General features: G+C 50.4%; 1 protein-coding gene across 6 annotated transcripts in view; it reads right to left on the bottom strand.

The window, feature by feature from the left end:
• The window catches only part of SIPA1L3 (signal induced proliferation associated 1 like 3), a 270,995-nt gene that overhangs the window by 18,513 nt on the left and 235,308 nt on the right, over positions 1-17,174 (bottom strand). For all 6 annotated transcript variants that reach the window (XM_081031969.1, XM_081031970.1, XM_081031968.1 and 3 more), the window contains 2 exons: positions 15,325-15,752; positions 4,126-4,347 (listed from right to left, as the gene is read on the bottom strand). In XM_081031969.1, coding sequence (XP_080888095.1) covers positions 4,126-4,347; positions 15,325-15,752 — 650 coding nt within the window. The remainder of the gene's footprint in view (positions 1-4,125; positions 4,348-15,324; positions 15,753-17,174) is intronic.

Genomic DNA, 17,174 nt, shown 5'->3' with positions numbered 1-17,174 from the left:
GCTGCACTGTTGGACCCAGGGGCCCTGAATCTGAGAAAGAAGGGTGCCCAAATGCCAGATGCCAACCACCAGATGGCCAGGCCCGTAGGCCCAGCCAATAATAGCGGGACACTTCCCTATGACTCATGAAGCCTCACGCCACCTCTGGCATACAGGCACTCCTGTCTTTGACTTTTAAGGTTGGGGAAACTGAGGCACAGTGCATTGAGGACGCCCAGAACGCACGTCGGCCTGATGTTGAGCCACCGTAAGATTCACGCACGAAGAAAGCAGTGCTCAGTGTGCACAGATTGTGGTACCAGTGGCTCCTGGTGACGTGGTCCCTCCAGGGCAGGTGTGTCTCGTGGGGCTGCATTCACTCCTCACAGGAACATACCACCATCACCTCACTCTACAGGTGAGGGACACGGTGACAGTACAGCTGGATGTGAACTGAGGTGGTCTGACAGAGCTCACCTCCTGAGCACTCACTCTCTCCCAGGCCCCGGGCTGCCCTTCACACACGTTATTTCATCTCATCCCCTTAGTGGTCCTACATGAGGCAGGGCCGCCCCTCTTATGGATGAGGACGCTCGGGGCCTGGGCCCTGGGGCATGACCCAGGGCTTGCCCTCCTGACCACCACTCCACACGTCAGGCAACAACATAGGCTATTTCTTAGGGCCTCAAGGACAGGGGACAGCAGCCAGGGGCCTAAATACATGAATCTCATAACAACCCTATGTGGCGGGGCTGACCCTCCGAACACTCAGAGATAAGTGCTGTCAGCCAGGCTGTTTCCTGGAAGAGGAGATGCCTGTTCTTGGCTGTGTCAGCCTTGTGAGGAGTCTCAGGATGGCCAAGCGGCCACTAGCCTGTAATGGCAGTGCCAACCCTTTAGTTGGGTCAGGACCAGACTGCTGGGGTGAAGGTGCCCATGATGGCTGGGAGGCAGGGCTGAGGGCGGTTGCCTGCGTCTCTTACTCTGCGGGACTCCAGCCTGGCCTCCTCTGTCAGCTCGGAATGCCACTGGCCTCATGATCCCCTCACCTGCTAAGCCCTGTGCAGCTTGAACTCAGTGCTGGTGGGCCTCACATGGATTAACTCAGTAAGTCTTCACAAATACCCTGAGGTAGGGACAACTGTGATCCCAGTTTAAAGAGAGGGAAACTGAGGGGTTAAGGAGGAGATCAGCAGCCAATGAGGGATTCCTGCCCCGACCCCCACGCTGTTCTGCTCCTCTAAAGGTTGGGAGAGGGCAGGCCAATGAACTAAGGATCCTGGGACAAAGTGGTCAAAACAGGGCTGTCTGGCCCTGTCCTAGGCAGAGCTGGGGCCTGCAGTAGAAGGGCTGAGTGCGAGGGACCTACATTCATTGATACCTGCTCTGCCAAGTATTGCTGAAAGCCCTTCACCTGCATTAACTCGTTTAATCCTCACGACAGAACCATGAGATGTAGCTACTTAGCATCCTACTCTCCAGATGAGAAAAACTGAGGTACAGATTGGTTAAATCAATTACCAAATTCATTCGGTTGGTTAAGGTTAATCACTGCAAATATTATGATTGTTGGTTTTGTAATTTTTTGTCCCACAAGGTCACCAAATATTATGAACTCATTCCCCCAGGAGTAATTACCAAATCTATTACATTTCTTTGCCTCATTTTCCATTGATTCTGGTCAGAGACCTCTAACACATTAAAAGCAACATGACTGAGACTGTGCTTCTTTCAGAGGAATGATAATAGTCACAGCCACCACAGGGAGCCCTGCCTTTCAACCACGCTGCCCACTCGGGCTATGCAGACTTGGCTCCACTGATCCTACTGGCTACCCCATGAGAAGGATTCTATTCTTACCCCCATTTCCAGATGAGGAAACTGAGGCACAATTAGAAGTACCTAGCTAAGATCACCCAGCTAAGAAGTGGCAGAGCCAGGACTCATGCCCAGCAAGATAACTAACAGAGCATCTCGTCATGTGAGAAGCTCAAGGAGGACACGCTTCCAAGGCAGGGCACGTGCTTTCCCGTGGGGGAAAACAGGTAGTAAAACAGAAAAATGTGACAGAATGATGATGGCAGGGGCTATGGAAGGCTGAGAAGGCCCATTTGAGGAGGTGGCAGTCAACTGAGCCCCTCTGGAGCCAGCCAGAAGATCTGGGGGGAATGGCACCTCAGGCATTGGAGAGCCTTTGCAGAAGCACTGAGGTCGGCTTGTACTTGGCAAGTTTGAGGAGCGGCAAGTGTGGCTGGAGGGGAGTGAGTGATGGGGAGAGTGGGTGGGAGGAGATGAGGGCAGAAGCGCGAGGGGGCAGACTGTGCAGGGTCTGGGCAGGAGTTTGGGCAAAGCACATGGTACACTTATGCCTGGTACAAAATATCTGCTCAGTAAACATGAGCCTTCATCATTAATCCTGGGAGCAAGGAGCCGCTGGTGGTTTTAATCAAGGGAACGGAGGATGAGAACCTGGTTTTCAGAGCACCCTGGCTAGCGGTGAGGTGCGTGAACTGGATTCTCAGTTTGAGCTCAGCAGGCTCGCCTGCCTGCCACCATCTCCAGGAACACTGCTTCTGTCACCTGATAACTCTGTCCTCATGAGCTCTGGGTCATCCACACATTTGAATGGCTCCATCCAGGTCAGGAAAGACAATTCTACAAACAGGATGGAGGAGGGCAGATCTGTTCACACCCAACAGAAGAGCCCTGGGCCAGGATTCCCAAGCTCCGATCCAAGTTCCATCCCTTAGCAGCTGTTTCTCTGAGCCTCAGTTGCCTCATCTGTAAAGTGGGTTCACCTCATGGAGATCTTGTGAGGATTCAGTGAATTAATTCACGTACAAAAGCTAAGACCCGAGATGGGCATACAATGAGTAATCCATAAATGTTAGATATCATATTTGTTTACCTTAAAAACACAAAAACCCTTTAACTGCATACTCCTCTCTTGCTTTACAGCAAAACGCCTCAAACAAGCTACATATACAGCTGCCTCCAATTCTGCCCTATCCTTCTCTCCTGCACCCTTGAGTCACCTCCCTGAGGCTCAACCCAACACTCTAGTCTTTGATGGCTCCTAGTCCGTCACCCTTGGGCTCCCAGGATCCCACATGTGCCCGGGCTCCCCCTCACATGCTTTGAACCTGGCAGGGCCTCAGGCCCAGTCCTACACCTCCCGTCTCTCTACCCACACTCACGGCCATGGTGAGCTCCTCCAGCTTTGTGCTTTTATGCTGACAACACCCAAATTTCTCTCTCCAGCTTGACCTTTCCTTGGAGCCCCAGACTCCTTACCTGACTGGCTCCTCAGTCTTCTGCATACCAGAAACATAACCCACTGGGACTGAGTTCCGGAGCTCTCCCACAAGCCTGCTCCTCGCTCAGTCCCATCTCAGCTCAAGGCAAATCTACCCTTTGGGCTACAAGACCTGCTGTCATCTTCCACCTCCCTCTCTCACACTGCGGCCCATCTGCTCCCATTTCAGAGACTCTATCCTGAAGCGCCCCGCCTCCCTCCTTGGCCTCCACCCTGTTCTCGCCCCTTGGTCTCCTGCCTTGGACCATCACAGCAGCTCTTCCCTGGTCCCCGATTCTCACAGGCCCTGCCCCACATGCAGCCACAGGGACCCTGGGGACACCCGATTTAGATCATGTCCCTCATCTGCTCCACACCCTCCTATGGTGCCACCTCGCTTACAGCAGATGCCAAGGCCCTTGCGGGTGGCCCATAAGACCCTCCACGATCAGTCCTCAGAGCCTCTCTGACCTCATGTGCTCACACTGTTGCAGCCACACCAGCCTTCCTCCCGCAGACCAAGCACACTCCCGCCTCAGGGTCTTTGCAGTTGCCACTCCCTCTGCCTGGAATGTTCTTCATCCAGATACCACACAGTGCTAGCCACCATTTGACCTACTGCATGCTTTTCTTAGTTATCCTATTTGTTGTCTGTCTCTCTAAAATATCAGCTCCCTGGGGCGGTGGGGGGTGTCTTTGTTCCCTTATTCATAGCTGTGTTCATATGTGTTCACAGTGTGTACACTGGCACAGAATCCTGATGAATGAGTGACTGAGGTGTTAACCTCTTCCTTGCCCCGAGACGCTCCGCTTGGCTCTGGGAGTGCCTCATTGGGTGCCCAGGCACTTACTTCTTTGGGTCAGTGAAGGGTAGCGGCCGTGGTGGGGGTTCGTCTGTCCTCTTCCACCCTGTTGGGTGCTTATTGCGCACGGGCTGCTTGGAAAAGAAGGACTTGGGGACGGAGGCGGAGAGCTGGAAAGGGCTGGACTGGGCCAGCTGCGAGGGCCGAGGAGTCTCTGTGCTGGCAGTCTTGTAAACCTGAGCGGGGTAGCCAGTCCTTGAGTTCATGTCACTGCGAAGTAAAAACGAAAGAAATAATCAAAATCACCCCGCATTTCACAAAACTGATCTGTTTAAATTTACTCTTGGGAAGTAAGAAAATTTATTCACACAAGAGAGACACAAACACATTACTGCCGTGAAGAATTCTAAAGGTAAAGCTGCCTGCACAGCCCCCAATCCCATTCTAGGAATGTCCTTCTAGCACATTTGGTATCTTTCTGGGAATCTTAAAAAGTCATCCCCTGTGGGTGGACGACCCCCACGGTGAGATTCCATCTGCTGGGCACAATCTATACATCTGAAGTTGGGGTCCCACCTGCCTTTTTAGAGGCAACCAAGGCTTACAGTTTGCTCTACTGTCTTCTTAAACCTTTTCCCATGCATTACAAATATACATATGTATATAATCAGAGAAATAGGACCTTTTTTTGGGAGGTGGGTGGGTGAGAGAATTATGTTTTTATGTAACTGGGATTCTGTTAATACATTGCTCTGTATAACCTGTGGGGTTTTTTGTAAAACTTAAAATGTACCTTTTTATGTAGCCTCTTCACTCAAAAAAAAATTTTTAAGGCACCTAGTACACATCAGACACTATTTCAGCTGAACTAATCTAAAACCACAGCTCAATATCCCAAATGCTGAATTACTGTGGAATTAATGCTACAATGAACCTCATGCTATTAACCAGGAGCCAACTCTTGGGGACCCAACTGCTTACCCCACTGAGGCAAAGCAACTTTTAAAACTTTTTAATAAAATTCTAATTCCACTTCAAGTAAGAACTATTTAATGAGAAAAATGAATGCCCTTGGAGTGTAAGTCAATAAATCCTTCTGGAAGGTCAACTTAGCAATATTAAGGGGTGGGACTCTTGACTGTGGCCGAATGAGGAGACTGGCAAATCCTCTCCCTGCAAAACACAAAATTGACAAAAACCACCATTTCATCACTCTGGAAATTGACCAAGGGTGTACAACGATCCAAGAATCATTTATGCTTAAAAACTGCTGAATTTCAAGTAAGAACATTGGGAATCTGTGGCATTTTGGCCTGGGGCTCCTCCCATCCCCCTGCCCTGCTCAGTGAGCAAGGAAGTTCTGCCACAGCAGAATCTTTGGGACAGTGTCAACTATACCAACATATGTGCACCAAGAGTTTCAGGCGAAGAAGAGAGAAAGGGACAAAAGAAAGATTTGAAGAAATAATGGCTGAAAACCCTCAAATTTGATGAAAAACATTCATTTATACATCTAAGAAGTTCACCAAACTCCAAGTAGGTTAAATACAAAGACATTCACACCCAGAAAACAGCTGAAGGTCAAACACTAAGATAAAAATCTTGAAAGCATTAATAGAAAAAGGATTTGTCACACAGAGAGTAACAGCAATACAATGAAACAATGGAACGATATTTTCAAAGTGCTGAAAGAAAAAAAAGAACTGTCAACTGAGAATTCTACACCCAGCAAAACTATCCTTTGCAGGTGCAGGCAAAACAAAGATGTTCCCAGATAAACAAAGACCGAGAAAATTCATTGCTAGTACATCTGCTCAGTAAATAATAAAAGTCCTCAGGTTGAAAGGAAATGACTACAGATGGTGACCTGAATCCATATGGGGAAATTAAGGGTTGAAGATAGTAAATTTCTGGGTTAGAATACAAGATTCTATTAATGGAGGTTTTCTTATTTCTTCTCCAACTTATTTAAAGACATAAGTTATGTAAGGCAATGATAATACTACTTTAGTGTTTGGGTTTATAACATATATGACAAAATAGCACAAAGGAGGGGAAGAGAATGGGGCTGTATTGGAGAAAAGTTTCTGTTTTCCTGCAATTCAGTTAGTATTCATCTGAATTACACTGATAAGATGGACACTATAACTAAAAAAAATTGTCAAATATCAAGAGGAATCCAAATAGTGTATTAAAAACATTTATTTAAAACAAAAGAAGGCAGTAAAGAAAGAACAGAGGAGCAAGAAAAATAGACATAGAAAACCAAGAGCAAAACGGCAAATGTTAATCCAATCATTATATATAATTTCATTAAATGTTTAAACACCCCAATCAAAAGGCAGAGATACTCAGACTAGATTAAAAGAAGCAAACTCCAACTATATACCTATATACGCTTTCTGCAATTTAGCAATGTCTACTAGTGGAGCCAAGGTTGTGCATTGGTAGACGGATGTCCAGGGAGCCACGGAGCGTATAACACTGGCAATGGACTCTGTTTGGGGTAGTGAGGAGCGCTTCCCCAAGGAGGCAATGGCTTCTGAGCTGAGAACTGAAGGATGACATTTGACCTCCCAGAAATCCACGCCACAGGAGGCTTGCACAAGTACATGTAAGCACTTACAAGGATGGTCTTCGCAGTGTTGTGTGTAATCAAGTTGGACATGGACTGAATATCTTTTAATAGGGGATTAAATAGATCATTCCAAGCATACCCATTTGATAGAAAACTACGCAACCAGTGCAAAGAATGAGGTAGGTTTCGGTTTGTGGATGAGGACTGATGTATGAGCTACAGTAAGTGGAAACAAGGCATGGTGTAAAGCATGCCTCTGCTCTTTTTCTTTTTAGAAGGTACATATATTGTGATTGGGTTTTTTTGGCTTTGTCTCTTTTACAAAAAAGGAACATACAGTGTTTTCCCAACTGTGGTCATGAAATCAATCTAATGGCTCTTGACCATTAAAGAAAAAAAAAAAAAAAGAAAAGAAACAGACTAGTATAAAAACATCAGTGAACACGGGAGGTAAGGATAAGTGGTTTTGTGAAACTTTGTTAGGAATGTCCATTCTGGGTTGTAATGTAAAATGTTTTTCCTGTTTTGGGGAATGGTTAAAAATGTTCGAAAAAACTGGGCTGATACAAACCTGGAGAAAAATCTCTGGGGGAGTGTACACTAACTGATTATCACTGGAGGTAGTAATGATGGGGGACGTGAACAGAATAAGTCAAATGAAACCATATAAATGGCACAGGGCAGAAAGGAAGTGCCATCTGACAGCTCAGTCTCCCCCTTTGAAGCGACCTTAGTCCAACCTTTCTTCTTTGAGCGCTTGTGCAAACACGAACATGAGAGTCAAAGGGAGTGAGTATCCTCCGAATTATTCTTTGTAAATGGCAGCAAAATGGTAAGCTTGTGCTGAACCTGGCTTTTCCTTAACAGTATGTTCTACAAATCTCTCCATGTCCATCCATACAAGCCCCTCTCTCTTCAATGGCTGCAGAGGGTATACTCTATGAATATATCATAAATGACTTTAACCCTAACTTTTACTTTCTACAGCACATATTTCTCTACCTTGTCATCATTCATGTTCAACTTCTGTGAGCTGAAAAACATGAGATGATTAACGAAGAGAGGGAAAAAGGTGAACACCCCTTGTCTGTGTCTGCCAGCCAGCTCAATCCATTACCTCTTTTGAGATGGGTTCGTTCCCTCTTCAGACCCTGGCACAGACAATGTGGGTGTCATCCTAATCCCCTCTCACCCTATAAGTAAAGGCTGATTTTACTCATCTCTTGCTTGAGGAAGGTGACCTGTCACCCAGCCCAGGGACAAATCCTGATTAACTGATGGCACTTGTCTGGGATGGGTTTGGAGTGGTCTTGTGATCTATTTCTGGCCAGTGAGATGTTGGGGTGTGTGTGCGTGCATGTGTGTGTGTGTGTGTGTGTGTGTGTGTTGTCTACTGGGGGGCAGATCTCTGTTAAAAAAATAAACAAAAAACACTTGCAGAAAACATCACTTCTTCTTCCACTGGACACTGTGACTATCTGGGTGAATGACAGTCTCTTTGAGCCTGTGAGGAGAGCCAGCCTGTAGGCTGATGGAGGCAGAACAAAAAAAGGGAAAGCACCTGGGTCCTCGAGTCAATACATTACCCAATTCTGGGCGCCTCCCTACCTTGGGACTTCATGTTCTGTGAGCTAAGAGCTTTCTTCCAATTGAGCTGAGACTTTCTGTTACTTGTAGTCAAAGGCACTGCCATAACTGTGTCTGTTCTCACCCTCTCGTATGCTGTACATCTCGGTCCAGCGCTCTGAGGCAGTGTCCGTTCCCACACACTAACGGACCAGAAGCCTCCCCGGTGCCCAGGGCAGGGTGGAGTTCTCATGCGCCTGCCACTCCACAGGGTGAACACTCTTTCTTTCTGAAGTGCCAGTGTGACAGGAGTCCTCCCTGGGCCTCAGCTTTGATACGAACAACAAGGCAACAGTACCAGGTGGAGGATGAGAACATGGGCCGTGGCGCTCACCTGACCCAGCTTCCAGGCCCAATTCCACCTGACATAAGCAACCCTCACTTGAGTCCCTTCCCCTCAATGAGCCTGTTTCCTCCTCTGAGAAATGAGGCAACGACAGCACCTGCCGCATGAGATCACATGTGCAAAGTGCTCGGCACAAACCGGGGCACTGGGGATGTGCTCCCCGACTGCATTTATAAAGGGATGTGGTGGGTCCAGGGGCTAAAGGCCTGGGCTCCGGGTTCAGCCAGGACCAGGGTGGGAGCACCCACAGAGGCTATGCATTTATCAGTGTTATATCCTAAGGGAGCACTGAAGATTTATTTTGTTGGAGTAAAAGGTTTACCAAAAAATCTGGAAAACCACAGGCTGGATAGAGAAATCACACAGCTTCATGGGCAAGTGCAGCACTCTGGTCTAGATGGGTGGCCTAGGGTGGGCGACAGGCACAAAGGGAGCTGTGCCCCCACCTGCAGGAGGAAGAGCAGTGGCGGGGCAGGTGGTAGTGACAGTGTGACTGCACAGAGCCTGTGAGCACTGCCAGGCCCTGCTCTAAGCAGGTGTCACTTCATTTAGTTGCCCCAGCAGCCCCATGAGGCAGGACCTACCACCATCCCCATATTTCAAGTGGGGAAACTGAGGCTCAGGGAGATTAAATAACTTGCTCCAAACGACACAGGTGGAATGGGATAGAGGCAGAAAGCAAACCCAGGCAGTCTGGCTCAAGAGACACCGATTTTAACCACCAACCTGTATTCTCAATGACAACAGCAGTCAAGATAAAGACATAGAAGTAACAGAAAACCTAGCAGCAGCTGATATTTTTGGACTCAGGTATGTCTCAGGCCCTGTGCTAAGTACTTTAGTGCGTGATGTTGGTTCATCCCTGCTGCCTTAGACCACAGAGCCTATCATTACCCCCATTTTACAGATGAGGAAATGGAACCTGAGAGAAACAAAGGAGCCTGACAGAAACCACACGGTTAGTTAGTGGTAGAGCTGTGATCTGGACACAGACAGTCAGAGGCCAGAGTCCAGGAAATAACACTCCTCCCCCCGATACCCTGGGTGGGCCCCTGCGGGCCCCTCACGGTTTGGCCTTTACTGCTGGAGCAGTCTCGCCCTCTGTCCCTGGTGTCTGGCTTGAGAGTCAGTCAGTCCCTGCATGTGGCTGGAAGAATGCTCCAGTGTAGGAGCTCTGAGTGCCCACATTCCATCCTGTGGCCTGAGGGCAGAAGTGGCAGGTCTTCAGAGAGTGGAAGCAGAGAGACGATGGGGTCAAAATTGATGTGGATCCAACCATCCAACCTGTACTGGCCACCTCCAACAAGCACTGCCCACGCCCCATCACAGGGCCCTCCTCCTGCCTACTGCCCACCCCCAACACACAGCCATTGGAGTCTGGGAACACCCACGTCAGATCACGGCCCTCTTCACAGGACTCTCTGTGGCTCCACCTCACTCAGATTAAAAGGCAGAGTCCTCCCTGTGCCCACCAGGCCCCACGGCCGTCTGGTCTGGTCTGTCCCCTCTGCTCTCAGTTCTTCCCAAACAAGCCAGAAACATTTTACCTCAGGGCCTTTGCACTGTTCCCTCCCCCGAGATCTCCGCATGATTCCCTCCCTGCCTTGAGATGGCCTGGTTTTCTCTTCCCAAGCTGACGGCGACTCTCTGAGGTCTCTGTCATATGTGACCCCAGCCTCCCAGCTAACACAGGCAGGGTGGGCCCTAGCAGATATCAAGGCCCTCGCATTACCTTTTGGGGCTGTGCCCCCAGAACAGTATCCTGGAGACTCCCGCAGTACAGCCTAGGGAAGAGGCCACGTGCTTCCTGCCTGCCTGGGAACGCCCAGCTGTGTCAGCTCCACGTGGAGCCAGAGCCTCTGATTGCCCCTAAACAGTTCTGACAAATTGCTCTGGAAACCCAGGAAGCTTTGGAGTGTGTGCTGCCTCGGGAGAGGGCAGGGGGCCAGGTGGCTGCCCGCCTGGGATCACTCAGCCCACTGTGGTGCCCACAGTAGGCGCTGGCGCCTGGCAGTGAGCCCAGAAGCTGGGCTCCCATGACGAATGTCTGGGGGGAAGAGTCTGTGAAGTCACTGAAATCTTCGATGGGCACAAGTCACTACAGGCTGCAGCGCTTTCTGCGGCAGGGCTGGCAGGGCTATCGTGCATGCGGGCGCGGGTGAGGGGGGGTTCCCTGCTCGTGCATGACAGGGCACATCCCTTTCCCAGCAGCCCTCGAATTTTGCCAGCAAATTCATTCCCTTCTACCCCGGAAATAATCCATTTTCCCCAGAGTGTTTTTCTCCCCAGACCTCATCACCACCTGGCATGTTAATACTTATATCTCACGGTTGCTCAGTTGTCTGTCTGTCTTCTGCCTCACTCTCTCTCTAGGAGTGTCAGCTCCGTAAGGGAGGGGCTCGACTTTGTTCCCTGCTGTGTCACCATGTTGGGAACACTGCCTGGCACACAAGGGGTGCTCTCGTGTCAGGCCGGCCCAGCTCTGCTCTCCTCTTCTCTCAAGAATCCCAACGTTCCCCGTTCCCCGTTTGCAGCAGCCTCTTGCTACTCTGTGGTCTGCCCCAACTCTTACACAGCTCACTGGCAGTCCTGGACCTGAGCCTGTCGCCCTCCTTATGTCCCGGCAATGCTACTTGCCGAGGCCTCCTTGGTGGTTCTGTCCTTCGGTCCAGGCCCCCTTCCTTCTCCCTGACATCTCAGCCTCAGCCCAGTCCCCGAGACTCCACCTCCACTCCTGCTCCCAGCACCATCTTTCAAAACATAAACCTGCCTGCACTACAGCTCTTAGATCAAATCCAAACTCCGTAACGTGGCTGACAGGGCCTTGCGTGGTCTGGCCCTCGCTAACCCCCCCAACCTCCCATCAGCTGCTCCCTCAATTTCTACACTTGTGCCAAGGGGCCTGTGTTCAGTGACCTGATGGCACCCACACTCCTCCTCACCTTAGACCTTTGCACATGCTACTCCCTCTTTAGGGACACACACAAGCTTTCTTTTTTAAAAAATTGCCCACATCCAGCAAAGTGGATAAACTACATACGCACACTTTAGCAAACAGTTACAAAGCAAAACACCCCTATAATTGCATCCCAGGTCAAGAATATATTATCAGCTCCCCAGAAACCACTTTACCTGCTCCCTCCTCATCCCTCTCATCCTTGGCAGAAATGACCCCTCCTTAGGGAAATTATACCCAGCCCCGCCCCGGCTAGATTAGACACCCCTTCGGGCCCTGCACCATATCCACTCTCAGGTCCCAGTGGGTCTCCTCCACAGGCTTTCTTTCCCTTAGCATAAGTCAAACATTACTTTGTGTTTGCTCGCTGTCTCCTCTGGTACCCTGTCAGTACCAAGCCAGCCTGGGCCCTGTCTGCCTGCATTGCTCAGCAGAGGGCCAGACACACAGTAGATTCAGTGTATGAATAAACACAGGTGCTACACTACAAAGTGCTCTGGAAGTAGAGACAAGGATGGCCCCTGCAGGTGGGCAGCAGACAGTCACTCCAGCTGGGCCCAAGGGAATGGGCCAAGCAGGGCTGCCCGGGGCAAGGGGCAGTGTGGCCAGAGGCAGGCAGAGGCACAATGGCCCTCTTGAGCATAGGTGTTCAGCGACAGTCTGGGAACTTGTGCCCAATGAGATGGGAAGACTGTGGGAGGAGCAGTGGAGTGAGATCACAGTGGGTCCTGCACATCTTCTGTCTAGAACACTCTGCCTTCCTGGTTCCCAGGTTAGCTTTGCCTCTTATATCCACGAAGACCCCTCCTGCACCTGGGTCAAGACCTTCCTTTGGGCTCCCACATCCCAGGTGCTTTCCTCACTCGGGCTCTGACCACTCTGGCAGGCACTGTTTGGGGATGGGTCTGTACCCCCCACTGGACTTTGAGCCTTGAGAGGGCAGGCCTGGGGCTGTCTCAGGCATCATGGTGTCCCTGGCGCTGCCCGTAACAGACTTGACCCAAGACAGATTCTGATTTAGTTAGTTTGAAGCAGACCTCATCTTTTTTATAATATCCCCTGTGATTCTAATGACAGCCAGACTTGAGGTCCACTGCCAGGTACTGTTCTAGGAGCTCTACAAACAGTAGCTCATTTAATCCTCACCACATCCCTAAGGTAGTTATGTGATTTATCCCTCATTTCACAGATGAGAAAATTGAGGCCCAGAGAGGTTCAGTCATTTGCCCAAGGCCACAGAGCCAAGACAAGGCAGAGGGAGGGCTTGAACCCTAGTGGGCTGACTCTGGAGACCATACTCTCATCTATTATGAAGGATGTTTCTTTAAATCAACTCATTTAATTTTCCTGAACTTGTCCGAGGCAGTATCTGTAAAATCACGGGATGAGTGGTTAACACTTTTCCTAATACTCATTAAAGTAAACATATATCCATTTAAAATAAAACATTTTCCTCCCCTACCACCCAAATCACCTCGAGCACCCCATTTTGGGAAATGCTGTTCCACACTAGAGCCTGGTTGCCTAGGAGAAAACTTCGGGAAGCAGCTTTAATGAGTAGATAAGAATGATTTGCAATTAGCATCAATTGTCTGTATGCAAATTAAAGCTCCCAACCACAAGGCCTGCTTTTGTAGGGCCCTCTTTTGCAGTACAGTCCTCTCCCATTTTATTGTCTTCTTTTCTGGGTTCAGCAAATCCTCTCGGATGCAGGGTAATTTTATACCCACCCTCTGCCTCAGCCAGTCGATTCCCAAGTGCTGCTGCCTCTGTCACAGAATTCACAACCCTGCAGTTCCTCAGGTTCACTAACATGGGCCTGTGCCCAGCACAGAGGCCACGATAGCAGAGACCTGGGACCCCGCGGGCACCGAGTCCCTCTCCGTAGGTGCATTTTGACATCTGTCTCAGTGATGACCTGATTTTCTTCTGTCTACCTCAGTGATGGTGGGCTGAGTTGAGGGCTGCGGGCCTGGTCCGAAGTTCCTCATTATTTCTCCTCAGCTCCCAGCACAGTGTCTGGGACATAACAAATCCCCAAGAAATATTTGTTGGTGAAGTGAATAGATAAATAAATGAAGGAAGGAGTCAAAAGAGTCCATGAGTTCCAATGATTAAGAACTATGTGTGTAGAGAGGCAGGCTGAGACGGAGGCTTAGCTTACTGGGACTCGCTTTCTCTCCCCACCTCACTTTCTCCACGGACCACGGCGAGGGGAAGCACTGATATATGGGCACTCTCACATATGGTGCTTTCCAAATGTGCGCCAGAACCACTGCTGAGTCATGACATTATTTCAGGAAGTGTCAAGCAGCATTCCAACATTTTAAACGGATGAGACTAGATCCAAGTGCTCTGCTCAGTCAGGCTGAGTATTGTTTGGGAAATTTGTGCTTCATGGTTTTTAACATGGGTATTTCTCTACAGACATACACACAAGTCCACTGTGGGCTGTGTCAAGGAGGTCCAAGGCCACTGCCTGGGTCTGAGACTGGTGAAGGCGTCGGGAAGCCAAAGGAGGTGAGGCCCCAGGATGGGGGTTCCCAACCCAGCCTGGCCCTGCTCAGGTGCTGTCAGGGCAGGGAGGCTGTGGCCTCAGGGGTCCACCCTGGGATGGAAGCTCAGTAATCCTTGCCTGGAGCCGCAGACCTGTGAGGGGGCCCATGGACCAGGCTGAGTCCTGTGACTGCACACCGACTTTTCTGCCTCTGCATTGTTCTGGGATGTGGTTCATGGCTTTCATCAGATACTCAAAGTGTGTGATTCATGACCCCCCTGCCCGCGTCTCTACCAGGGACGCTCGGAGTGCGGTCCTAAGACCTGCAGCTCAGCATGTACTGGGAACCTTTATAAACTGCCTATTCTCAAGCTCTACCCTGACCTACTAAATTAGAAACTCTTTAACTTCCGAAATATTAATGTAACATAATAAATGTGACTTTTTTGGAGATTGAAAAAAAGAAACGCTGAGAGGGAACCAGCTTCTGCGTTGAACAGCCCCCTCCAGGGGACTGTCTGGGGACCGCTGCCCTTCACTATGTTGGCAGGAAGGCTACACCGGGATGTCCCAGAATTCCTTGTAGCTGGAATGGCCATGTGACACTGCTTGCTGAAGGAGTTTCTGGGAAAGCTTTTACTTTCTCCACAGAAAGGGAGCTGCATACATGCTGCAATCTTTTCTCTGTTTTCTGCCCCCACGCCCTCTGGGGGCACCACAGTCATCAAGAGCCCAGGAAGTCACAGCCAGTGTAATAAGAATGGTGGAGCAGGAAGACACAGGGAGACAGGCCTTGAGGCCCTTCTGAGCTGATGTACCAGCCTGGCAGCTGCCCTCTCTGGAGCTCCCATCAGGGGACTGTTAAGCCTCTATTTGTTTAAGCCACTGTGGGTCAGGTTTCCATTACCTCCAGCCAAACACACTCCTAACAGATACAGTCTGTGACCCCAAAAAGCATAGCAACCACTGGCCTCAGCAGAGGGAAAAGGAAAGAGAGACAAAGAGTCAGAGTGACCCAGAGACGATGGGATAGTCGGGTTTCTCCCTCTACTGGATTCTTGAAGGCTGAGGGATGGGCAGCAGGGGGTGCTAACGAGCCTCCTAATTCTGTGACTAAATTACTGTGTAAGCCCATACATCTGTGAGCATGTTTCCAGGGAGGGGACCCTGCCATCAAAACTGTGGGGGTACGTAAATGGGGGTCAGGACTCCCTGCAGGGCCAGGGCGAGGAGCAGTGCCTTACCTGGGCTGCCTTGGTGGGTCACGGCTGCCCCCGGCCAGCCCTGTGGGGGTGCTGGAGCCCGAGTTGTACAGCTTCTGTCGGTAGCCCTTGCTCTGGCCAGCAACCGCAGGGGCGGGTGAGACCTCCCGCCGCCTGTCTGCATGGTGGGACCGGCCGGCAGCCTCGCGCCCACCCCCACAAAGGCCAATAGTTCCTGGGGGCTTGTGTGGCTTGGCTGGCCGAGGTGCCTTGGCCAGCGATATGCAGCTGGGGCTGGAGGTGTAGAGGGTGGTGTCAATGCCGCTGTCACTGGAGCCACCCTTGGAGAGGGGATCTTGCTCTGGCTCCAGAGGGTCCAGAGGGTCGAACCAGCGGTCGTCACTGTGGCTGCTGGATGCGTTGCTGGAGAGGGTATTGCTGCTGGAGTGACTGGAGTACTGAGGCTCACCCTGGAAGGCAAGAGGAGTGTTATCCCTAGATTCCTGGGCAGGGGCAAGCTGCCCTCCCTGGGTCCTCCCTCTGCTTGAGTGTGACCCCTGGAGCCAGACAGCTTGCAACTCTGGCCCTCTCACTTAATGGCCATGTGACCTTGGGCAAGGGCCTCAGTTTCCACATCTATAAAATGGGGTTGACAATAACCCTGCCTCATGGGGTTGCTTGGAGGGATAAATGACATTATGTATGTATTGTGAGCCCATAGCTCAAGCTTAGCAGGTCTAAAACTCAGCTCTGGGCCTTCCCTCTTGGATCTGCCTCTCCCTGTCTTAATAATGGCTCCTCCATCTTTTCAGCTGTCCCACGCAAGAGCCGTGGAGGCACCCTAGAGTCTACTTTTGCTCTCACACCATGTCCAGTCCAACAGCAAATCCTGTTGCCAGCATCTTCAAAATAGATCCAGAACCCGTCACCTATCCTCCTTCCGTGGCTCCATCCATCATTGCTTCCCACTGGACCATGGTAGTAGGCTCCTCCCTGTCTCTCACCTCCTCACTCCAGCGTGTTCCCTACATGCAGCCAGAGGAGGCTGTGAACACCTGTCAGTTCACGTCCCTCTCCGGTTAGAACCCTCCCGTGCCTCCATCTCAATCAGCGGGAAAGCAAGAGTGCTCACCATGGCCTCTAAGGCCCTGCGTGATTGGTCCCAAGTTCTGGTCTCTAACTCCATTTCTCCCTCCCTCTTGATCACTCCTTGCTGCTCTTTTAGCATGCCAGGCACACTCCCACTTTAGGGCCTTTGCACGTGCTGTTCCCTCTAGCTGCAATGCTCTTCCCCCAGATATTTTCATGGATCACCCCTTACTTCATCCAAGGTCTCAGCTTAAAGGTCACTTCTTCAAAGTCCTTCTCTAAGGACCCTGAAATCAGCGGTGCCTGGTATTACCTTTCCCCTGAATGGTGCTTTGTCTTCCTTTCCCAGCAAGGATCACTTCTTGGAGTTACATGATGTATCTGTTCATCTGCTTATTGCTTGTTGCCCCCACTGGCATGTCAGCTTTGTGAGCACAGGGGCTAGGCTGTTCTCTTCATCCCTGTGGCCCCAGTGCCTGGCACACTGTAAATGCTCATCAAACATCCACTGAATGGATGTGAACAGACTGCCAAGTGCTCACCAAAACTATCTCCGCCTCCTGGGCACACCAGCCTACATTTCCCAGCTTCCCTTATAGTGAGGTATAGTCACATGATGGAAGTCTTGGCCAATGCAATAAGTGGAAGTGATTTATGCTATTTCCAGGCCTGGGCTACAAACACTTCCCACCTGAACCTCTCTCCTTCTACCCCCATCTGCTAAAAGGAGACAAGGACCCAGCAAAGAGCTTAGAGGCCTTGTGGAGCCACAAGAGGGAGGGAGTGTGGGCTCCTGAATCACC

Source organism: Rhinolophus hipposideros (assembly GCF_964194185.1).
Source record: "Rhinolophus hipposideros genome assembly, chromosome: 21".
Lineage (NCBI taxonomy): Eukaryota > Metazoa > Chordata > Mammalia > Chiroptera > Rhinolophidae > Rhinolophus > Rhinolophus hipposideros.
The sequence above is the reverse complement of the archived record's forward strand: the minus strand, read 5'-3'. Positions and strand labels throughout refer to the sequence as shown.